Raw genomic sequence first — 26,099 nt, 5'->3', positions numbered from 1 at the left:
AATGACTACAGGATTACCATAATCAGACATTCCCTAGTTATAAGCAAGGTTTAAGAAATTATCTTTTGGAGCTAGTTTCACTGAGTTAGTAGGACCACTGTTGCATGGTCTTGATCTGACCTGAATTTTTTTCCAAATGTGCATGCATTTGACAAGGTTTGTAGTACATCATAATAAAATCCCAATGTGTATGATTCTAAGGAAAACAAAGTTTTAACTGCGCCTTTTAGGCCTACTTTTTTACTCCGGATAAATGGCTTTGTGAGTAAGGATGCAGATGTGTAGAATGGTTCATTCATTGTAAGGATTGCATGAATTTCCCCAGAGAAACTGAATGGCATTGGAGAGTGATAGACTAGGCTTTGTGTCGAGACCACACTTTATGTAAAGGGCCAGCTGTGCAGACTGTGAAGGACTCAATGACTATACTACAGCAGACATGACACACAGGTTGAGACTCTTTGGAAAACAGTATATCCGTATTATTCCATTATTTTGATGATGAGAAACGAAATAACTGTATTTCACAAATAGTTTCAATTAAAAAAAGTTGTCAGTCTAGGAGGTTGCAAAAATCTTGGGCTTTGGCTCTATTGTCACTCATACCAGCCACGGTGTACATTCTGGACAACCCCAGGTCTGAATTCCTCAGAAGATCTTCCATTTACATATTCTCAGAATCCCATGACTTGAACTAGCCGCGTGACACAGAACTGTCTCGAGTGAAAGGAGGCTTTATGGCTATACTTTGTAATTAATCCTCTCTTTGTCAAAGCATATCACGCCTCCCACCATAAGAGCTTGGGAGGCAACCCGCTGTCCATTCTTAAATCCCTTCACATTAGTTCCATTAGTCCACTTTTCTTCAAATTAACTGTATGCAGAATTAGGAGAGAGGACCTGTGGATGAGCTGAGAGTAAAAAGTGTGTGTGTGTGACAGAAAGAGAGAGAGAGGTTGTGTGTGAGTGAGTTAGAGATTGAATAGAGATGGACGTAAATAAAGTTGAAAGACATGGCACATTGATTCCAAAAGAAGGCCCCTGCCTCAGAGCTGGCCTCTGTATTGTGTAATTCATGCAGTAAAATGGAATCATTCTGTATCTGAGACGCAGAGGAAAGAGGATTCAAAAGGCATGTGACCACTAATAAATAACCAAATGAGGCTCAGAATGGAGGTCTGTGGTGTTTCACATTTGGGAAATAATAATACAGTACCAAAAATTATGTTGTGCATTTTATTTAAAAAATGTAAATCTTGGTGAACGTTCTCTACACTTCCAAATTCTAAAGATCCAAAACAGAATTGAACAGTACAAATAATTTATTGGCTTTAAAATCTTTCTCTGACAGAAAAGCTACAATTCTGGAGGGAACAGTTACTACAAAACAACATTGTCAGATAATAATGTCCTTTCTCCCATATACCCTATGGCCAGACAACACTTCCTTTGAGGCTTCAATCTTTTGATATCAAAATGATTTCAAGGTTGCCTCATGAGAACATCATGTTGCATCATTCTTATGATGTACTGGGTGACATGCATGCAGCATATCTTAGTACATAATGTTGGTGTTCTCCTGAAAACAATTTGTTCTGTTGAGGACATTGACAACGTGATTTTGCCTTTGACTGAGTGGAGACAAGACCATCATAAGCAATAGTTCACACGCCCTTTTCAGCTGTTTAAAAGGTCACAAAGTAATCTGAGCGTTGAGGAATTGTCCAATACAAGCTCAGTATGTGACTTAATGTTTACAAATAGTAGGGACACTGCTTTCAAAATGACTGTAGCCTACATAAGTATAATTACTGTCCATAAACTGAGAAAAATTAAGTAAAAAGATTGGAATTGGTATGCTTATGACATTTTATGATGAAGCAAACTTTTGGATGGAGATCTTTTTAAAATATTTTGAATCAATCTCATTTTTAAGTTGGGTCTTGTTAAAGAAATTATTATTTGAAAAATGTGTTGTCCGGAACACGTTGTAAACTGCAGTGGGTTTCATAATTTGATCAGTTGTCAAGGAAAATCATGGATAAACGATAGCATGTCAGGAGGTTATGACGTTGTGAAAACCAATGCCTTAACTTTCCAATGGCAGTCTTGTGACTACCTATCGGGATCGGCTTACCAAACTCTGGGTTAGCCCATGAAGAATTCAACAGGTAAGCTTTGGCAGCTTGCCATCTGTGACCTGTCCCTGTGTTTACCACCAAAAGATCAAAATAGACATCATCTAACAGAAAATAGGATGTACTGTGTTGTAACTCATTGCACACAACAGCCCTTTCTTCATTTTCTAAAATGGTTTCTTTCTTCATGCTGTCTCAGGAAATATCAGTGATCCAACAAGACTTGATAACGTAAAAAAACTTGTGGTTTTACCCAGCTAATCATGTTGGATAATCAGAAATTGGTTCGTTTTAAGAGAGGAAATGTTGAAGTGCATCCATCCATCCATCCATCATCTTCCGCTTGTCCGGGGGTCGGGTCGCGGGGGCAGCAACCTAAGCAGGGAGGCCCAGACTTTCCTCTCCCCGGCCACTTCCACCAGCTCTTCCTGGGGGACCCCGAGGCGTTCCCAGGCCAGCCGAGAGACATAGTCCCTCCAGCGTGTCCTGGGTCTTCCCCGGGGCCTCTTCCCAGTGGGACGTGCCCAGAACACCTCACCAGGGAGGCGTCCAGGAGGCATCCTTATCAGATGCCCGAGCCACCTCAACTGGCCCCTCTCGACGCGGAGGAGCAGCGGTTCTACTCTGAGCCCCTCCCGGATGACCGAGCTTCTCACCCTATCTCTAAGGGAGAGCCCGGACACCCTGCGGAGAAAACCCATTTCGGCCGCTTGTATTCGCGATCTCGTTCTTTCGGTCACTACCCACAGTTCGTGACCATAGGTGAGGGTAGGAACGTAGATTGACTGGTAAATAGAGAGCTTCGCCTTTCGACTCAGCTCCTTCTTCACCACATCGGACCGATGCAGAGCCCGCATCACTGCGGACGCCGCACCGATCCGCCTGTCGATCTCGCGCTCCATCCTTCCCTCACTCGTGAACAAGACCCCGAGATACTTGAACTCCTCCGCTTGGGACAAGATCTCCTCCCCGACCCGGAGATTGCACTCCACCTTTTTCCGGTCGATAACCATGGCCTCAGATTTGGAGGTGCTGATTCCCATCCCAGCCGCTTCACATTCAGTTGCGAACCGCTCCAGTGAGAGCTGGAGGTCACGGCCCGATGAAGCCAACAGGACCACATCATCCGCAAAAAGCAGCGACCCGATCCTGAGGTCCCCAAACCGGACCCCCTCAACGCCCTGGCTGCGCCTAGAAATTCTGTCCATATAAGTTATGAACAGAATCGGTGACAAAGGGCAGCCCTGGCGGAGTCCAACCCTCACCGGGAACAAGTTCGACTTACTACCGGCAATGCGGACCAAACTCTGGCACCGGTCGTACAGGGACCGAACAGCCCCGATCAGGGAGTCCGGTACCCCGTACTCCCGGAGCACCCCCCACATGAGCCCCCGAGGGACACGGTCGAACGCCTTTTCCAAATCCACAAAACATGTGTAGACTGGTTGGGCGAACTCCCATGCACCCTCCAGAACCCTGCCGAGGGTATAGAGCTGGTCCACAGTTCCACGGCCAGGACGAAAACCACATTGCTCCTCCTGAATCCAAGGTTCGACAATCCGACGTACCCTCCTCTCCAGCACCCCTGAATAGACTTTCCCAGGGAGGCTGAGGAGTGTGATCCCCCTAAAGTTGGAGCACACCCTCCGGTCCCCCTTTTTAAAGAGGGGAACCACCACCCCGGTCTGCCAGTCCAGAGGCACTGTCCCTGATGTCCACGCGATGTTGCAGAGTCGTGCCAACCAAGACAGCCCTACAACATCCAGAGCCTTAAGGAACTCCGGGCGGACCTCATCCACCCCAGGGGCCTTGCCACCGCGGAGCTTTTCAACCACCTCGGCGACCTCAGCCCCAGAGATAGAAGGGCCCCCCCCAATGTCCCCAGACTCTGCCTCCACGTCGGAACGCGTGTTGGTGGGATTAAGGAGGTCTTCAAAGTATTCCTTCCACCGATCCAGGACGTCCCCCATCGAGGTCAGCAGCGCACCATCCCCACCATATACAGCGTTGACAGTGCACTGCTTCCCCCTCCTGAGTCGCCGGATGGTGGTCCAGAACCTTTTCGAAGCCGTTCGGAAGTCATTCTCCATGGCCTCGCCGAACTCCTCCCACGCCCGGGTTTTTGCCTCCGCGACCGCCAAAGCCGCATTCCGCTTGGCCTGCCGGTACACATCAGCTGCCTCTGGAGTCCTACCAGCCAACAAAGTCCGATAGGCCTCCTTCTTCAGCTTGACGGCTTCCCTCACCTCCGGCGTCCACCACCGAGTCCGAGGGTTACCGCCGCGACATGCACCGACCGCCTTGCGTCCGCAGCTCCGGTCAGCCGCCTCAACAATGGAGGCCCGGAACATGGCCCATTCGGACTCAATGTCCCCGGCCTCCCCCGAGACATGGTCGAAGCTCTCCCGGAGGTGGGAGTTGAAGCTCCTTCTGACAGGGGATTCTGCCAGCCGTTCCCAGCAGACCCTCACATTACGTTTGGGCCTGCCAGGCCTGACCGGCATCTTCCCCCACCATCGTAGCCAACTCACCACCAGGTGGTGATCAGTTGACAGCTCCGCCCCTCTCCTCACCCGAGTGTCCAAGACATTCGGCCTCAGATCCGACGACACGACTACAAAGTCTATCATCGAACTGAGACCTCGGGTGTCCTGGTGCCAAGTGCACATATGAACACCCTTATGCTTGAACATGGTGTTCGTTATGGACAAGCCGTGTCTAGCACAGAAGTCCAACAACAAAACACCGCTCGGGTTCAGATTGGAGGGGCCGTTCCTCCCAATCACGCCCCTCCAGGTCTCACTGTCATTGCCCACATGAGCATTGAAGTCCCCCAGGAGGACGAGGGAATCTCCGGGAGGAACGCTTTCCAGCACCCCTCCCAGAGACTCCAAAAAGGGTGGGTACTCTGCACTGCCATTTGGTGCATAAGCACAAACAACAGTGAGGACCCGTCCCCCCACCCGAAGGCGGAGGGAGGCTACCCTCTCGTCCACCGGGGTGAACCCCAACGTACAGGCGCCGAACCGAGGGGAAACAAGTATTCCCACCCCAGCTCGACGCCTCTCACCGAGGGCAACTCCAGAGTGGAAGAGAGTCCAGCCCCTCTCAAGGAGACTGGTCCCGGAGCCGATGCTGTGCGTCGAGGCGAGGCCGACTATATCTAGCCGGAACTTCTCTACCTCGCGCACCAGCTCCGGCTCCTTTCCCGCCAGCGAGGTGACGTTCCACGTCCCTAGAGCTAGCTTCTGCAGCCGAGGATCGGACCGCCAAGGCCCCCGCCTTCGGCCGCCGCCCGTCTCGCACTGCACCCGACCCCCATGACCCCTCCTGCGGATGGTGAGCCCACTGGAAGGGGGTCCCACGTTGTCTCTTCGGGCTGTGCCCGACCGGGCCCCATGGGAAAAGGCCCGGCCACCAGGCGCTCGCCATCGAGCCCCACCCCCGGGCCTGGCTCCAGGGGGGGGCCCCGGTGACCCGCTTCCGGGCAGGGGCAACTGAGAACCATTGTTATTTTTCTTCATGGTAGTTTTTGAGCCACGCTTTGTCTGATCCTTCGCCTGGAACCTGTTTGCCTTGGGTGACCCTACCAGGGGCATAAAGCCCCCGACAACATAGCTTCCAGGATCATTAGGACACGCAAACCCCTCCACCGCGGTAAGGTGGTGACTCAGGGAGGGGAAGCTGATGCTTTCAAAAACAATCTTACTTGCTTAAATCAAGCACATTACAACTAGAATAGCTCCGGAATCAAGCTATTGAGGGAAAATATTGAAAAAAAAGGCCACGATAAGTCTCGCAATGTGATATCTTCCCTTTAAAGCAGAAGAGACCATCTTCATGTTCTCATTTGCAATGATAAATCTATCATTCTGTAACAGCCCAGTCACCAGAACCTTCTGTCAGGTGACCTTGTGACCATATGATGATGTCGGGAGTGTTTTTTAATATATATTTATATATATCCTGAAGACAAAGACATTACTAAGGACTTTCAGGGCCTGGGCACGTCTTACGAGGAAAGTCACCATCCTCAGCTGAGAAGAAGGCGTCGTCATTCCAGTCAATAACATCAGAGTCATCCTGAAGACTACATCATCCCCACCCCCACCCCTTTGAATACACAATACAGACACAAACCTGTCCTTGACCTAACGGGTGTTTGTTGTGTGTGTGTTCCTTGACAAACCTCAGTTTCTTGCTAAATGTTACATTCAAAACTCCACTTTGTTGAGAACTGTGTTTATTAATCTGGTGCCACACTTGTGTACATGGTAGGGGGCTGTTGAACTCACTGAGAGAATGCTTTGTTGGGGAGCTGTTAGCCTACATAGAAGAGATACTCTACTAGGAACAATCAATATCTATGTCTGCTCAGGCTGCACTCTCTGGGCTCTGACAGAAAGGGAGGGTTCCTGTGTAGAATATTTCTTGGCAGTTTACATTTCAGCCAAAAGATGTGTTGTAGGCAGGGAGGTTTGATAAAACTGGGTTGGAGAGTACAGTTGTTAAACTGAACTAATGGTGGATTCCTGTGTGAACACTCCACCAGAAATACTCACCCCAAAACAGAGATAGAGGGAGATATTATGTTGATAAAAAAAGTTGGAGAACCGTTCTTCATGATCTCTGGTTGGTTTATTCAGGGTGGTTATTCAGCAGGGGGTGTAGTTTACGCACACTCATGCGAACTGTACATTGGCATCAACAGACCTACTGTATAAATACATGGTTGCATTCGAAATTAAAATGTCATGCCAACTATACCACTTACAGTGAAATGCATATTGCTCAAAATAAGGTTAACTGATTGATACAAACATATCGCAGCGGTAAATCTAGCCTACAATGACCTTTCATTAAATTAAGCAGAAATCACATGTTCGCACTCTATCCTCCAGTAGCCTAAAGCGGATGCGCATTGTGCTTTAATGTTGACTTAAATAAACAATCTTAGTCCCACAATATCGCGCTTGTAAATTATGGCGTGTAACCATATCACACACTGTATACCAACCCCCACCAGCCTGGTGAAGGAGCTTATAGGGGGCTTTTCGTAGTGGAACATACCAAAGTTCTGATGGGTGGACGACGGGTCTGGTTTTACGGTATTGAAGCTAAATTACGGATTTGTGAGCGGAAGGCGGCATTAATTATCGGTTTTATACATGTCCATAATCATACACAATTAGATGAGTACAAAAATCTTTGTATTTACGTAAATAACTAAACGACTGAGGCTTGAAGCACCCCTATTTAAGCGCCACATCCTTCTGATGATACCTTGACAAGGCGAGGCGGTATGTCTGTTCACACACCGGCAATCGTGGACCAGAGAAGCAAGTGATAATGTCTGCCCCATGTATGTGCTCTCACAATTTCATTCCTTGAGACGCATTATCCAGAAAAGGACGACAATTTTTCAAAAAAAGTAAGCTTCTTTTATATTTTAATTCTGAGGATGGTTTTTCTTCATTGTAATAGGTTTATTTTTGTTTATATGCGGATACGCAGGATGGGGGTAGCGAATGATGAAATACTGCACATGGATGGCATAAGGACTGGGCGGGGATCAATTAATTTATGTACGTTTTCTGAACAAATTGTTCTTGAGTGCACAATGAGCCACACACCATATGCCTTTGAACACGCATTTTTCTCTTCTATTTTTAAAGGCCTCATTTACAAATGTTCGGTTGATGCTGTAGCCTACACATTTTCAGTCATACATGTTCCATGCAGTCCATCTCATAGTAGCCTATATCTTAAAATAAAGTAGTCTAAACAATTAGTCAATTAACACGTTTGTAGAAAGTGACATGTATGTCGTACCCTACAAGTGCAAAATGTAGGCTACATTAGGATAATTTATATATTTATATATAGGCCTATTTAAGATGCCGAAAATCATTAGCCTAATATTGTGAAAATCTAATGACGCCCAGTGCTTTACAAACGAGGTTAATCTGAAAGTGGTAAAGGGAATCTATTAATCACTTAAACCGGGGTTGGCAATTTGCTGATCCATTCTGCAGCGACATTGTTTTATTTTAGGGAGGACATTTTACTAACAATGTAGCATTTAAAACATGAAATTACAATTGACTATGGCGCGTGTAGGCTTATTGAACAGGTAATACTGTTTATCTCTATATTTCCATCTGCCAGCAACCCTACTGTGCCAGTGAGGAAAACGAGTGTTTGGGTTCATATGCAAATCGCCTCGTGCTCTGCGTCGGGGGCTGAATTATTTAGGCGGGTGGCAACATAATAGCCTTTGTATCAGGCAAACCTGTCATAGGAAAACTCCTTTCCGTGTTATGACCATAGCATTTTTGCGACGAATTAATAAATAATGTCCTTTTATAGATTGTGGGGACATGTGCGGACAAGGGATTTCCTTTAGAGACCTTGCCATGTGATGTAGGCTATTAGGTTATTAAATGATACCCTATGTTGTGTGTAGGTAGCCTAAAGGCAACTCCAAATATACATTTTAAAGAATGAATAAAATGTTTGTAAAGTTATTGCTCACAGAATTATAGAATTATAGAATTTCTTATGAGGAAACAGAGATACTTCATTTGCTTTTATCTGGTTGAGTATTTCAGTCTATCCTTCCTTTTTTATCATTTGTATTAGTATTGCAGAAGAAATGCTATTGATACAATTTTGCTATTATTAAACTAAGTGGGTGGATCATTGGTCAAAGAAGGTTGAATGTTACTGTCAAGGTCAGTGGTTAATGTTAGCTTTATTTATAGTAGGCTATGAATACTTTAATAACCTATGGCAGGGCCGTAATCATAATATATATTGGGGGGGACCCCAATATTCAAATCTGTTCAAAATGTCCCCCCCCCCAATATATTGATATAAAAAATATATATATATATAAATGGCAACCACGCACGCTGTCCGAAATTATCCTATAAAATGTAATCATATTCACAACTAAACGTAAAAGGTTTTGCCCCAATGTTGACTCCATGGCTACGGCCTTAATCTATGGAACATTATATTATGTTTTGCATTATGTTCCAGCTTTCTTGACGAACAGAACTGAAACTTTTAGGGGTTTCACATGAACTAATCTCTGCTTAACCTTGCATCACACTTTAAAAAATGAATGTTGATTTTCCAATAACATGCCCACCTACTATCTTGTATAGGGAGTATTACCATCCCTCTCTTTTTCATTAGACTAAACTTGAAATGTACAGGTCATATGTACCTTACATAACAGTGAGGACAATCAAAAAATATGCACCCTGAAGCCTGAAGAGAAGTGTGCACATTTTAATGTTTCTTTCACTTTTGTCTCCTTCAGACACTTGGTGATAATGAAGAAATAAACCTCGTCCTCCACAACCCCTCCATCTTACACAACAAACAAACCCTTCCTCCAACCCCTCACTCATCAACTTGGCTGTTCTGCCAGTGCTTGTACCACACTGTATTACGTGACTCCGCAGACTGTCTCACTGACTTCAAAGACGTTCCGCCCCTTGATCTGGTTCGCTTTATCAAATGCCCAAAAACAGCAAGGCCGTCAAGAGAGAGCTTGACGACGATGTCACGGAATCTGTCAAAGACCTGCTTTCCAACGAGGACGCGTGCGACAATTCCTTCAAGAAGAGCTCGCTGATCGTGAGCCATGAGGAGGACGGCAGAGAAGAGAATGATGTGGAGGAAGGTTCGGATGGCGATGAGGAGAGGCCCGCGTGGAACAGCAAGCTGCAGTACATCTTAGCCCAGGTGGGCTTCTCTGTAGGGCTCGGGAATGTCTGGAGGTTCCCTTACCTTTGTCAGAAGAATGGAGGAGGTGAGTGATAGGTCACTGATTTATCTATCTGTCTTATTTACGCCACTGAACAAAGTAAGGAGAACATAGGGTTGGTTCAAAAGGCTTCTAAACAACTTTCCAAATCAAGTAATTGTGCGTGTGTTAGACATAAAGAGAGAGAGTCTGTGTCGTTCTTTTCTATCTGGAGGCAAGAAGAAGGATGTGTGCGTGAGTTTTTAGGTCACTGCATGTGTGACTGTGCTTGGATGCGTTTTGGCACATTGGTTTCAAATACAATTTACAAGGGGATGGTGTTCCTTGAGGCAGACCCCTCACTGTGTTGTCCTTCCTGTCAAAAGCAGCTGTTGCTCAGTCACCTTGCCAATCGGAGGTCTCAAAATCACCATAACAGTATTCATGTGACTGTGTGACGATTACTCTGTCTTTGCCATCCCTGCCTCTCTACCATCCTGCAGGCAAACACCTTCTGATGACATCACAGCACTCCAAAATACACAAATGTTTATCAAACCAGCATGCAACAACTGAAATAATTGTGATAATTGAATGCTAACACTGTTTTACCAAATCAGTGTACACTTCTACGGTAAAAACATTTCTTCCAGAGTAGCATTCCTCTGTATTACAATACAGATTTTCAAAAGCCAATTTTTCTGTCATGATCAAGCAGATGATGTCCCTGGTTTTCTGTTCTCTATACTACATAGAGATAAGTTATGCATTCCATGTGTGTGCCTATTTCTTTCTTATGCTTATCGAAATCACAATGATAAATAAATGTTCAAAGCTATATATTAGAATATATAAATCGACAATTTCTGGTTGTGTGTACCTGCTTTCAAGTGTGTGTGTCTTGTAGCCACCACCTGCACATTGTCATGTTTTCCAGGTGTGTTTTAAATGACACTAGCCACCCTGCTTATTACTGCTGTAATTACATTCAAGTGACACACCTGAGGTTGCCATGATCTGTCATAATCTTCCACTTTGTGTATGCTCACCCACCCTCTGTTTTCTGCATGCCCTTGCAACCTGCATTGATTGTATGTCTGTGCATCTCTGTGTGTGTCTGCTCCAGTCAGGCTGTTTCCCAACATAAGCTTTTTTTACACCTCTCTGGATAAGCTGTGTATTTGAACGCACAAGGCATATTTCCATTTTGGATTGTATTCATTTATCAGATGCTTTTAAATCCAAAGCGATTTATAAATGGGGCAGATAGAAAGTACGGCAGAAGATCCAGGATGAAAAGTGCATAGTTCTAACAGTATTTATGTAGCATATATTTCACTATATACACTGTAAAATGTAGCATGTCTGTGCACTTGTTACGTAAGTGGTTACGTCTACCACAACACTGTCCAGTCTAGACACCCTGTTGCATCTTCAGATAATCTGGGACCGTGACAGCCTCACTGAATCATAGACATGCTTCATCAAGTGTACATGTGACACTCCCAAATTCCCTTCAGGCATCATTGAGGTTTAGCGAATAGGTAAAAACAGTGTTTTTACGCTAAAAGGAGATTAGCATGAACCCTTCTATAATTATCAGTTGTAGCCATCCAGTTTACCATTAAACGCGTATTACACAGGACCTCCCAAACCACTAAAGACACTACTCTATATCCAGATGCAGAAACTCCTTGCTCAAACCAAATACTGTTCAGCAAGCACAGATCTTTTCCTGGGAACAAAGGGTGGTTAATACTCTTCACAACATCATGTGTCTTCCAGCCTCATGGTTCATTTGCCTGTTCTGATGCCCTCAGAGGGGTCTGTAAGAAGAACCAGTCTGAGAGCACAGCTTGTACGTTCTGTACAGATAGAAGGCTCACCCTGAAGCAGTCTACAGAGGAATGACATATTTGTAGAATGTGGACAAAATAATGAGGCGTAATGTATGTCAGGGGTCCTTTTTAATGGAGAATCTTTTAAAACTCCTAGTACAGTTTTTAGCTGGACCCTACATAATTAGGACAGTACTAACGGAGATGTGCAACACACACTTGTTGCTATACAACATGGAGAGGACGACAAATGGGTTTTGGTGACAGAAAAAGTGATGTTTCTTTGAACCCCCCTGTGTGTGTGTGTTCTCTCAAAAGGAGCATACCTGGTGCCCTATCTGATCCTGCTGGTGGTGATTGGCATCCCCCTGTTTTTCCTGGAGCTGGCTGTGGGCCAGCGTATCCGGCGCGGCAGCATCGGGGTGTGGACCTACATCAGCCCTCGTCTGGGGGGCATCGGCTTTGCTAGCTGTATGGTGAGTCAGGGGCACTGCCAATTCTAACTGTGGGCAACAAATAATGACACGAGACACCAATCGATACTGTACACAGCAGCACGCACACTCATTTTATTTTGCTGTTCAAACGTAGATAAGGGGGCACAGACAGTTCAACTTGTTGACATACGTGGAGTAAAACCGTCTCAAGTGTAACTGCATTTGCCATGAAAGCACAACCTGGGGCCTCAAAGCCTAGCCAGCATAAACCAATTCCACAAGTGACTGTATCTTTTTCTACCTCTCAATGTGAGTCATGCAATCAGGCAGAGGTTTAGGGATGGACATTGGGGTCCCGATGTCAAGAGACCATTGAAACATCCCTGCTGAGAAGTAGTATCTTATAATCTAGAATTTTGACTGATTTTCTTTGCAGGTGTGTTTCTTCGTGGCGCTCTACTACAATGTCATCATTGGGTGGAGTCTTTTCTACTTTTCCCAGTCGTTCCAGCAACCTCTGCCCTGGCATGAGTGTCCACTGGTCAAAAACAAAACCAGCACATGTAAGTCTACACACACACCAAAGCTGAGATCAGCTTACCGAAGCTGTGAAACAAGACCATGCGAGATGTACTTGAACACAACAAACGTGCCGCTAACTTGCAGGAGTTTGCCGCCTTCGCGTGACATTTGAGTGTGCCAGCGTTTGCTATCTAATGTTAAATGTGTTTATTTATTCACAGTGACATATGGTAGAGGAGGGGGGGGGGTTATAGTGTCAGGGGGGGGTGGGGTGGTTGGGGTGTAGTGTGAGCTAAGCTCCCACTTCACAGAGCTCTGTTCACTAAGTCTCTGTGTTTCCTGCAGACGTGGTGCCAGAATGTGAGAAGAGCTCGGCCACCACCTACTACTGGTACCGTGAGGCCCTGGACATCTCAGATACCATAGCTGAGGGTGGTGGCCTCAACTGGAGGATGACGTTGTGTCTTCTGGCCGCCTGGTCAATGGTGTGTCTGGCCATGATCAAGGGGATTCAGTCTTCTGGCAAGGTGAGAGATCGACGACAGGGACAAATCAAAGATATCTTATCTTTGAAGGAGTGTTGATAATGAAAGAAGAAAATTGATCAAAATGACCGTCTGTAAGAGTGAGACGAGTTCATGGTAGAAAAGTGGCAGAGGTAAAAAGGTAGGTTTATATTTGTTTCATCAAGAGAGAGTGAACCTGATTATCTTGCCTAAGGCAAAGAGATACTTTTTTATTTATATTAGATTTTTCTATGCCTACTAGATTGCTTCAGCCTTGTCGAAATAATACAATTGCCTAGTATGACCTATGTTATAATGTGCATATGACCAAAAATCTCTTTGACTTTCACTTTAAGTACAAAGACAAAAGGAAACGAAAATAGCTTGACCTACTGTACTATTCAACATGGTGCACTAGCAGAGATACCTGGCCCAGTTAACTGGTTGGTCACATCTGTGACCTGCGATACAGGATGCTGGTACTGTACATGGAGAACAATACAAGGGGAATTTTCTTGCCAAGTGTATGCCAACAGTACCTAATGGAGGAGGCTTTGGTCAAAGGAAGGAGATGTTCCTCATGGCTGCTTGGTTAAAAGACATGCTGTTGGACCTACTGTTGATGCCTCTTGACAGATCATGGTCATGTGAACCAATTATGGGGGCTAGATAAGCTTACTTTAGCATACTGTTGCTGAGTGTAGTGGAGTTGACAGTATCGTGACTAGCATTATATTGATTAACTCATACCAATATGGGCTTTTAAGGCTTAGGCTGCATGAGCCTTCTAGGTTTTCTTGTGTCATATGAACCGCATTAGTCAAACAGTTTCAAGGTCAAGGTTGCACAAATTGGTCCACTTCTCGCAGTTTTTAATCTCCTGGATATTTCTTTTTTTTCCCCGTTCTTCCTCTTTTAGCTCTGTTCTGTCAGCTCAGGGCTGGTCAAGATACAGTATATTGTCAAGTTTGTCCCAAAGTACCTGGTTCCGTACTGATTTGAAAAAATACTTTAGAATCTGGTTCTTTCTTGTAATAGGTTTGGGACAGAGCCCTTCACTATCTAAATTAGGTGTTGTGATTTGACCCCTTCCATTGTACCTCTTACTGATATTATCCCAACTGTCTGGTCTGCTTGTTCAGTTCTATTGAACTCCTATCTTCTGCCATACAGTCCCCACTAAAGCAATGCAGGCAAGAACAAAAATGTTGCAAAGAAAGAGAGGTCACAGCCCCTTATATTCTCAAGATGTACCCTACTGGCTTACCCTACTGAACAGAGCTTCACAAGTTTTTAAAGATATCTTCTAATACTGTGCACATATCACCAAGTACAATTTAAGTTTTCAAATAGGCTACTTTTTGTGTGTAAAATTGTTGTAGTGAACATGACTGTGCCTTGCTTTCTGGGTCAGTAAAATTTATTTTCTGGGTCTTCCTCTCGGATGTTGCCATGGTTCACCATGAAGAACCATTGATAAGCAGGCTCTTTTCGATGCATCCACATTCATAAAGTGCTATTGAACATGGTTGAATGGGGGTGTGGGGTGAGGGAGGCTGATCCACGTGTGCACATTTCCAGGTCCGGTTTTAACCGGTTTGATAAATATATTTTTTGGGGGCCGTTTGCTATTTCGGCTTTTGTGCACACATACACTTTTTGTATGGATCCTACACACTGTTTTATAAATAAGGCTCCTAGTTATTAGTTCTAGGAAGTTGGGCCCTTTAGCCAAGTATAGCAAGTCTAGCATTTCTCACCACAATGCAACTCTTGATATTTTGAACCCAGTTCCTTAACATCTCGCACCTCTGCAGACACTTCTTTTTCGTTAAAATTCATGAATGCAACTTTAAATCATATGACCTGAGGACTTGACAACTGAAAGTTTAAAAGTCCACTCCTAAATCATATGGCATGAAAACATATGCTATATGGGAACTACATATGGTGGCATGAGAACTTTCACAGAAGTATTTGCACATGCTTTTAACAGGAGAATCTTACATATGACAATCTTACACATGCTGCAAGAGTTCTAGTCAATTCTAAACAACTACCTGGTGTGCAGTGTTAACACATAATCCCACTTATTGTTGACATTATCATGTCAAGGTTTGCTATATGTAACTGGTTGACTTATTTATACAAGCTGTTCATTGTGGACTAAAAACAGTAAATATGGTGGATTTGTAGTTGAAAAAAATTATATCTAATCACACAAACATATTTATATTTTTTATAGCATAGAAATGCTTAATACTATAATTTCAGATCCTCTTTGCACCCTGCCATACATCTGTATGGCTTTGTGAAAATGGCTGTGCACTTTCCCCTGTGAAGGCCCAACAAGGAAGGCCCTTTGAAGATTAATCAGGGTTTGGTCACACAAAAGAATATTAATGTCCAGTTGGCCCCCCTTTTCTGAAAAAAGCCCATTCGGCTAAATCTCGTCACTACCATCTGCATTTCTTTTCCATTTCTGTGTGTGTGTGTGTGTGTGTGGGGGGGGGGGGGATGTGTGTGGGTGTGTGTGGGTGGTTGGTTGGGTGAGAGAGGAAAAGAGGGAGCAGACCGTTTCAGTTGCCATGGTTATACCCGCTCTTTTGCTTGGTTTGATTGCCGAGAGTGTGAAAAAAAGACTGTTTGGCAAAGAAGGGAAGAAAGAAGAAGCTAGATGTAAATGTAAGGATTGAATGGTTCAATTACATTTTCACATCAAATTGATGGACAGGGATTTTGTCAAGCTGTATTTAATTGTGTTGTAGCTTGCTAACTTATATGTAGTGCCCATTTGTAGATGACACTGGACTGCTAATGTCAATTGAAATAGGATTTATTTAAAATGCACTTTAATGCATTATTTGAATACATTACTTTTATATATTCCCTTAAATATTTGTCGTAGTGTAGACATTGTACGATACATTAATTATATCACAAACTTAAGTACATAGATATAATAAGTCAACCATCATTTTCCCCAAGGACCAAGTGAACTTAACACTTAACCAAGGCCGGGATTTAATCCCTCACTGACCACATCCTCACCCCACAAATCTCAGTTGGGATATGTGGGTGGTGATGCAAACTTCTAACTTCCCTCCCATGCCTATAACTCTAAACTCCCTCTTCCACCTCCCTCTGAAAGAGTTCCCCAGTCCTGAGATAAAACAGTAGAGGCGTCAAGCATAAAGCAAAGACCCCCCACACACCCCCGTCAGTCTTGTCAGCCAATGAGACAAAGGCCTGGAATCCAGCATCCTTTAGCATAGAACACCTATGTGGTCTCGTGCAGTACTCGCCTCGGAAAGGGCCCCCATTGTTGTGCAGCACCATCATTTAGCGCCCTGTATCCGTTGACTGTATGCCTGTAAAGGAGGCTCCCCATGGGCAGGGCACTTGTAAGAGAATGACTGCGATCCACAGGTCATGCTAGGGACAGAAAGCCGCCTGAAAGGTTGTTGTGCAGATATTTATTGGTCACAGTCCAGTTCACATCCGCTGGTCCCCTTTGCAATCGTGCGCGCTCCTCTCCTCCTTCATATCATTTGTGATGAAAGATGGTCTGTTTGGTGAAAGAATGTTGTCCCCATACAGTTGTCCCCAATCCATTTGTGAATATAAGTGATTGTCAGGGGATAAAGGATGGAAGGACAGAAGGTAGGCAGGCAGACAGGCAAGATTGATGGATGAAGTAAGAAAACACTATACCAACTATGTTATCATTATAATCATGAACCCGTGTATGCACTAGCCACTTTCACAGAGTGCTGATTCTGTTGTGGTTTTGCAGGTGATGTACTTCAGCTCTCTGTTCCCCTACGTGGTGCTGATCTGTTTCCTGGTCCGGGCTCTGCTCCTCAAGGGCTCCGTGGACGGGATCCGACACATGTTTACACCCAAGGTACCTTTCCATCAACTCAATGATTTCCACTGAAAGTGCTTCTACCCATCAACCCTAGCTACAAGGCTTTAGAGCTTTCTCTGTCTCTTCCTTGAAGGCTTGTCTATATTTTTTACTTTGTTTAGTGATCGTGCTTCTACATTTCTATAGAAGACAGAAGGGACGCTCTATTAAATAGAAATGAGTCGGATGTGAAAAAATAGACTACGATGTGAATCTTTAAAGATTCACATCGTAATACACTTCTGTACTAGGTTAACTTAGTGAGGCCTGGGCATTGGAATCCATTTGGCGGCAATCTTCTTTCCGCTCCTCGTTTGCCATAGAAACAGGACTCACTTGCTTTAATGTAACTAACACACCACATTCATTCACAACAGCATCTCACGTGTCAGCCTCCTCTCAAGCGGGAGACATCTTAAGACGTTAAAGTCTCCCCAGACATCTCATGTGGGCTGGGAGAGGGAAATCAGAGTGGCGCTGGAGTTGTGCATGTCTGTATTCTGCTAAAACTGGCTGTGGTTTTTATTTTGGTCACAGTAAGTGTATAGGAGTAAATTAGTCAGTCACAAACACATTCTTAGTGTGCTGCGTCCTGTGTTTGATCTTAACTTTTGATGTATACAATGGAGATAATAAAAGTAAACACACACAAATAAAAAGATTATAGCAAAACGTTGTAGTTTTGTCAAATGGATTTAAGGCAAATGTGTAATTCATGTGACAAAATACCTTCAATTATGTAGAATTGAAATGATGTTGGTTTAAGTTTTATAATTTTTTAATCTAATGGTTAGTACTAATTTTAAACAAAACTCAAATGTCCCCTACAACAAAACATTGTGTGAAAGCAATTCAGCGTTTCAGAACCGTCTAACTTAGTGGTGTCCATTGTTAGAAGCCAGAAATAGGGCAGAAACCTGTCTGGGTCTTAATCCTTATTGTGTAGCTAGCTTCAGATACATACAGGTGTCCGGGGAGGAAGTCTAGATTCTGCATACTGCACAGTAAAGTAGGGTCCTTAAGTAAACTGTGTTGTGTGTCGTCAGTTGGAGATCATGCTGGAAGCCAAGGTGTGGCGAGAGGCAGCCACTCAGGTGTTCTTCGCTCTGGGCTTGGGCTTCGGCGGCGTCATCGCCTTTTCCAGCTACAACAAGCGAGACAATAACTGCCATTTTGACGCCGTGCTCGTCTCCTTCATCAACTTCTTCACCTCTGTGCTGGCCACACTGGTGGTCTTTGCCGTGCTGGGCTTCAAGGCCAACATCATGAACGCCAAGTGTGTCGCGCTGTGAGTGACATACACACACCTGTGCATCTTTTTCAGACTGGGATGAGGGTTGGGTGACATTTTGTCTCACATCTGGATCTGTATTTGCCCTTATAGGTTGCTTGATTAAGTACCCTGTGTCATTCATGGGGAATGACGCCATTTTGACTTGGATTTACAATCTCCTCTGATGTTATTTTAGGAACTCTAAGAAAATCGAGGGTTTCCTGGGGAACGAGATCAGTCCCCAAATGATACCCCACCACATTAACTTCAGTCATGTCAGTGCCGAGGACTACAGACAGATGATAGATATCATCAAGGGGGTGACTGAGAGTGACTACCCTCGCCTTGGCTTGGACTCCTGCAGCATTGAGGAAGAACTCAACAAGGTGCGTTCTTTCTGGAGAATCAAATACTCTCATATTGAGTCATTTAAAAAGAAAATCTGTGCACAACTACTACATATTTTGAATATGGTAAATTATCCTGTTTAAATTACCTGGTTACGTATACATTAATTATAATAATCCATGTTGTTTGTCTTTGGTACTCACTTTTAACGCATTTACAGAATATTTTGTAATTTTGTTTGGCACTATATGTATGTTAACCAATTAAGTTATTCAACATAAACAGCATCCATAAAAGGCATCTATACTTCAAGATGCAAACAATGTAAAGAACTTTTCTACATATTGTTGGAGCGGTTATTAATTATCATTCCAAGAAAACTCCATTGTGGTTTCTGTTTTGATCAAATCCATGTTATTTTTACCCATGGCTATACTGTACAAATGCATCATGTTTCTTTTCCTTGGTCCTTACTTGAGCGTGTTCCAAAGCAGTGAATAATGAATGAAATTGGCCAAGTACCCTTCTGAGAAAATGCTACATCAAACACAGCAATGGTAGACATGATGATAGAGTAAAGGGATGGCTTGTTCAAGACAACATGGCTCCATGTTGCTTGGGTCAAGTAATGGAAGGTGATACAGGAAATAGATAGTCATCTTGTTTGTAATCTTGTTAGAGTTGTTTTTTACTGTCATATGATTCATGCAAACCAATCCGGATTGGACTCAGGCATGTGCAAATAAATTGGTTTCGGTATAATTTTGTAATACCTCAAACATTATTGGGTTAACTTTATTTCTTTAGTCTTTACTAAATATGTTTTATTTGTATTTTGTTCCTCCTCAGGCTGTCCAGGGAACAGGTTTAGCTTTCATCGCTTTTACCGAGGCCATGACCCACTTCCCTGCCTCGCCGTTCTGGTCTGTCATGTTCTTCTTGATGCTGGTCAACCTGGGCCTCGGCAGCATGTTTGGCACCATTGAGGGAATCATCACACCCATAGTGGACACCTTTAAAGTCCGCAAGGAGATCCTCACAGGTCAGAGAAAAGGGCACCCTACGCTTAGAGAAAGAATATACTTAAATCAATTTGATCTAATTTAATTCATTAAAATCAGAGCTTAATACATTTTCATTTTAGGAATCTTTTATTTTTGCACAATTGGAAGTGTACAACAAACACATTTTGTATATTTACATACTTATTGACTTCAATATTTGTAAGTGTGTTTGTACTTGCTTTGCGAGTATACTTTACATTATTGTGACCCATGTAACAGACATGTCCTTTCTCTCCTGTCAACAGTGGGGTGTTGCCTGCTGGCCTTCTGCATTGGTCTGTTATTCGTCCAGCGCTCAGGGAACTACTTTGTGGCCATGTTCGACGACTACTCAGCCACTCTTCCCCTGCTCATAGTGGTCATCCTGGAGAACGTGGCTGTCGCCTGGGTCTATGGGACTGACAAGTAAGTAGGAAAGACTTGGTGTTGTTTATTTTGACGTGTGGTTTACCTTAACCAATGTCACATCACTCTTTGATATAAACCATTACCCCCTACTGACTCCAAAATACAAAACCCTAGCAGATCCAGAGCATAGCTACCGATGAGCTGTTTTCCCTTCTACAAATAACGATCCTTGTGCACTCCCAGGTTCTTTGAGGACTTGAAGGACATGCTGGGCTTCACGCCATTCCGCTTCTACTACTACATGTGGAAGTACGTCACCCCTCTGCTGCTCATCCTGCTGCTCTGCTCCAGCCTGATCCAGCTGGCCATGACGCCACCCAGCTACAGTGCCTGGATACAGGACCTGGTGAGTCAGTTCCCCCTTCTCAGGGAAACCTGCAGTTTGTGAATGACTGGGACGTGGAAGCAGGGAGAATAGACTTCTAAATTGGTATTTGTCTGATTGAAAGAACCGTTGAAATCTTGCCTAAAGGATGATGACATTCAACTGTAGTATAAATGTAGTACAAATGAGGAAAAGGTCATGGTTGGTGTCATTTGCTCCATTTGATGGCTTTTAGTAGTCCCCTACCGTATAAAAACACTGAAACATCTGTGTCCACAAATATATGTCCCAGAGACACAGGTGGACAGTTTTGGTCCCCTCAAGCTTGTTAAAACACTGCAGCCTTCATGATAAGAGTTACGAACCACTATTATATCTCATATATATCATAACCACTATCATTAATCTTTAAGAAAAAATATCACAAACGCGATATCCACTTAACAAAATGTAATACAGTGAGACGGAGATTGAACCCCAAATCGGATACTTTTACTTTTAGTAGATACTACAGCAGCGGATAAATACTATCATACTATGGCTTATTATAGACTTTCATTGAGCCTTACCCTGGCATATTCAATATTGTACAGCATTAGCTTGATTGTATCAGTTTGATTGGATTGAGATTATTAGTTATTGTTTCACTGTTGAGATAGTGTTCACTGTGCCTGGTAGCTGAGATGTGGTTACTTACAGTGTGCCTAGTAAATACAGCGCCACCGAGTTTTAAGTCTGACACTCTTTATACATGTATGAGTAAGTCACAAAACGGCAAAGTTAGTGTAACTGTGTGTGTGTGTCCCAGGCTAGTGAGAAGAGTCTGAGCTACCCTCCCTGGGGCCTGGCCGTGTGCATCTCCTTGGTGGTCGCCGCCATCTTGCCCGTGCCCTTGGTCTTCGCCCTGCGCTACTTCAACATCATCGATGACAACGCCGGGGGCATGTCCACCGTCTCCTACAAGAAGGGCCGCATCATCAAGGAGAGCGCCCGGGCCGAAGAGGACGACGACGCCAGCCTGATTGCCGCCAAGTCGCCCAGCGAAGCGCCATCACCCATGCCCGGCAACAGTATCTACCGCAAGCCGAGCTCCGGAGTCCCTGATGCGGGCATGGCGCCCAATGGTCGCTACGGCATTGGCTACCTGATGGCTGACATGCCTGACATGCCTGAGTCTGACTTATAAAGCAACTCGTAACACCCTCCCCCTTTCCTCATGCCCCGCCTCCAAAGGCCGGCCAATCCTGTTTCTGCGTGTGTTTAGTTGTTGGGATCATCCACACATTTTTACTTGTACTGTATTCTTTGTAGATGTTGTAGTTGCTACCATACATGTGTCCTCACCCCTTTTTTTGCCGCGTCAGTGTAAAAAGGTCTGTAAACATATGTTATCTGTTTGGCCCGTATTTCACCTGCCCTATTCCAAACCAGTTCCTGACTGACTACTTACACGACCCTTTCTGGACCCTCCATGTGGATCTGAAAGGACAGTATAGAAGTAAGCAATAAGGTGGGATCTCCCCCCAAGCCTACAAAAACACAAGTTCCACAGAAGGAGACAGTCAAGTGTGTAGGGAAGTCAGTGACGGATGATGTTGGAACTGGGCCTGTCTGTCTGTGGGGTATTGTAATCAATTTATAGAATAGCTGTGTACATATGACACCTATTTCTGGCCAAGTACTGAGATTAGTAGCAGTGTAGCCACTTCGAATGACAAATTACGATGCAATACTGACCACATTTCTTTGGTGTAAAGTATAATATAGTCCAAACAGTAAAAGGGTGGTATTAAATCACCCCCAAACCCCCCCAGGATTGTTGAAAAAGTGTGCCTAAATAACATTTGTTTATAGAATACATGGTGGACGTTGTATATTTAAGGTATTCTGTAAATATAATATATACATATTATAAATATATTTATCTGAATAGTTTGGATATCAAAACACCTTGTTTTTATGGTGAGCTGTGCTTCAAAATCCTTAACGCTGGTCTTTGTTTTGTTTACTTATGTGCTATCAATGAGGTTCAAGTCCTCCTATTGTACTACTTTGTAAATACTTTTTTCCATGAAATGGCTTCCAATGCGATGTCTTTTTTCCCCCGTCGAGATTAAAGATCAAACATGGTCCGTACTGGACACCAATGTCTGTGTTTTCTGTTTTTGTTAGCCTACTTCTACATTCTATATATATTATTGTCAAATATGTAGATTACTAGAGTTTAGATGAGTAGCCTATATGTATTAAGTATAACTAACCAGAGATATAGGCCTACATTCACAAATATGCATCTAAAACATCTTTCGTCTCGTTTACATGCGGTCATCTTTGATTTTTTTGAGAACGGTGCCTTTCATGGAAGCCGTGCATCTGATGGCACCGGTCGGTACACTCCCGCTCCAGACTCTTGCAACTGTGAACACAGAAACACTGACAAGTGGTGTAGACACCCCACAACCTGCCGTTCCGCTGGACTATTTGCGGAGCAGGTAGGGTCCGCAAAGGTCCCACCGGCATCAATAGCCTTCTCATATTAGCCTACTGGTATAACCACAGCAACACATCCCACAACTGTCTGCATCGAGTGAGCATTAGGGGACTGTTTCGGTCTGCGCATCAGTGCATTATTATGAAAATTACACATTTTATGTTTATTTGGGTGGCTCTGAAAAGAGCCTTTGTGTTTTTTCGTAAGCATTAGCTAGCCTACATGACGCTCCTCAGGCTGACTAGGACAATCCCGAGGAACTCGTTCCCCCTATGGTTCAGGTGAAACCAGTACCTCCTGAAATGTTCCTGGTCGTGGCTGATGTTGCCGTTGGCAACTCCAACCCTACCCATGAAGCCGGCCACTCCGGCATTCACCAAGCGCCTTGCGCGCTCCCCCTCGCCTGGCTCCGGTACATCCTGTGGATGCAGTCGGGGTTTCGCCAAATGATGTGCGATCCTAGGTTATTCCCCCCGAGATGGATGACCATCACGGCAGGTGCCGGACCCGAGGTACGTCCGGCGCATCCCGCTCCGGCCCATCCAGTGGACCTGGTAGTCCAGCCCAAGGGTTCGGGTGAACCCTGCTGGCCGTGTGGCGGTCAGGTGGCACTCCAACCAATGCACCAGTGAACTTCCGAGGATCCATACGTCCATTGTATAGTTGGTAATGAAGTTAGGTGATAGATATTGACAGTAAATAAAGGGATGGATATGTAAAAAAGTCGGTACGCCTCCAAAAATATAAAGGGACATAGGCGAGAAGATGGTACGATGTGGATTTGACCCCTCCCACCTCACTCGACCATGCAGCCAACCAAAAGAGACTACATGGCAGCCTACCTGCCATTTATCTCTATCCACACAACCAACGTGTACACATCATAACCACATGTTAAAATCACTTCATGTGTGAATATTTGAAAATCGGAATAGCAACTACACCCCTAATTTGCAACAACCTGTTTTCAAAAAACACGTTTCATTTACCACAGTAACTTTACTAATCAAGTCAGACTTGACACTCAAGTGATTTCGCGCCTTACATTATTTTGCACTCACATGATTAGTGCTGCTCATCTGATTTGTGCTCACATTCAGCACAGTCATAAATAAACATTTGAGAAGAAATGGCAAACGAACAAAGAAAGCAACTGACCGAGGATGATATTAGAGCAGTTTTTTTTTCATTCTGATGAGGAAGGGGATTTTGTAGATCGTAGTAGTAACGACAGTGAGGATGGAAAAGATCTTCCAGTCAATGTGGCTATTGCTAACCCTGAGCCTGGGGCGATGGAGGCAGGGATGAAGTGGAGGCGGTTAGCTCTGAGGGCTGCCAACAACTTCCCCCAGGACCTGCTGTTTTGTTTGATGACACACAGTCTGGTGTCCGAACCCCCCCTGCATCTCTTTCTGAGGCAAATTGCTTAAAACTTTTTTAACAGAGTACCTGGTTAGGGATATCGTCGAGGAAACCAATCGGTACGCCTCGCAGTTGCAAGACAAGACCGCGCCAGGAGTGGTGGGTTGCTATAAGCAAAGCTGGCTAAAAGTGGCTACCCACAAACATAGAAGAAATTTACTCATTTCTAATGGCAATAATGGGTGTTGTGAAGAAGTCCTCTTTGAGAGAGCACTGGAGCACGGATCCCATGCTAGCCACTCCTTTTTTTCGCTTCCCTGTTCACACAGGACGGTTTTCTCCTTCTCCGTTGTCTTCATCAGGACAACGAAAGGGCAGATGCAAGTGCTCTTATTTGGTCCTTTCAATGATCTCTGATGAATCCTTGATGCTGTGGAAGGGTAGGCTGCGCTTCTGTCAATTCAGCAAAAAGGCACATGTTCAGAGTTAAGTTCTTTGTGTTGTGTGATGTAAGTACTGGCTATGTTCAGGACATGCTCATATGCACAGGATCCACAACAGACATCCAGCATCATGATGAGCTTGGGTTTTCTGGGTCTGTTGTCATGACCTTGCTTGCTCCACACCTGAGGAAAGGCCATGTATACTGTACGTGGACAACTGGTACAGCAGTCCAACCCTCTTTCAGCATCTTCTGTCTCTTGGGACAGGTGTCTGTGGGACTGTGCGGTCCAACAGGAAGGGGATGCCACCTTTCACCTGTAAAATGAGAAAGGGAGATGTTGAGTTCAAGGAGAACGGTCAACAGCTTGCAGTGAAGTGGCATGACAAGAGGGATGTGCATGTCATTTCCACTGTGCATGCATCTTCAATGGCTGCCACTGGAAATGTGGACCGTGTCACCGAAGAGGGAATTGTAAAGCCATGCTGTGTCCTGGATTACAATAGGAAGATTGGAGCCGTAGGTAAGAGCGATGTGCTCAATAGCTATGTACCCTGTGAACTTTTTTCATCTCCTTGACAATGCATTGTTCACCCATCTTTTTTATCTATTTCTCTTTCATGCAGGGAAGACCATACCTTACCAGGAATACAAGATGAACCTGATACGGGACTTGAAGTGCACCACACAGCTCAGCGATCATCAGCTGGTGGCCGTCCTGCCTTAGACAATCCTCTCCGTCTGACGGGCAGGAACCTGTAAGTTTTCCAGGAGCTTGCTTGATCGCCTTATTGTGAGGGGTCAGGGAATAATTTTCCAGTCTTGCCTATATTGGCTCAAATGGGTGGACTGGTTTTTCGATTCCCTCTGGAAAAGCGGTTCGTTAATATGTCAAATAAATGTAATTGCTTATAAATACGGAAGTAATGTGTCTTTTGTACATTTAGAGAACTGTACCATTGTATCTAGCACAGTACGGTATGGGTAAATTCCTACTGAGTTGGTAATGCATCCCAAATCGTGTTCACAAAATAAGTTACTAGATGGAAGCCAGCTAGAGAACACAAAATGATGCATAACAATCAAGTTATACTGACTACATGCATCTGCATTATTATGTATTTGTTATAATCTGACTACACAGACTACATAACATAGCCTAGTAAATAAGCATCAGATAGATAGTTGAATGACACTTTACTACACAACAAACTAGCTAGTTTGGCAAAAATATCACCTCGTGAAATACAACAGTTCATGCTTTCATCTCAGCATC

General features: G+C 44.3%; 1 protein-coding gene across 1 annotated transcript; it reads left to right on the top strand.

Annotated features, from left to right (window-relative positions):
* The first annotated feature begins 7,434 nt into the window (after positions 1-7,434).
* slc6a15 (solute carrier family 6 member 15) lies at positions 7,435-22,669 on the top strand. The gene is made up of 12 exons (XM_062461768.1): positions 7,435-7,569; positions 9,469-9,963; positions 12,054-12,211; positions 12,609-12,735; positions 13,040-13,221; positions 16,997-17,107; positions 18,157-18,398; positions 18,580-18,769; positions 19,581-19,773; positions 20,041-20,200; positions 20,387-20,549; positions 21,337-22,669. The coding sequence occupies exons 2-12, from the start codon at positions 9,669-9,671 to the stop codon at positions 21,712-21,714; spliced, it is 2,199 nt and encodes a 732-aa protein (XP_062317752.1). The 5' UTR covers positions 7,435-7,569; positions 9,469-9,668; the 3' UTR covers positions 21,715-22,669.
* Positions 22,670-26,099: the final 3,430 nt, after the last annotated feature.

Source organism: Osmerus eperlanus, chromosome 5, assembly GCF_963692335.1.
Source record: "Osmerus eperlanus chromosome 5, fOsmEpe2.1, whole genome shotgun sequence".
Classification (NCBI taxonomy): Eukaryota; Metazoa; Chordata; class Actinopteri; order Osmeriformes; family Osmeridae; genus Osmerus; species Osmerus eperlanus.
Note: the sequence above shows the minus strand (reverse complement) of the source record. Positions and strands in the feature narration are given on the sequence as shown.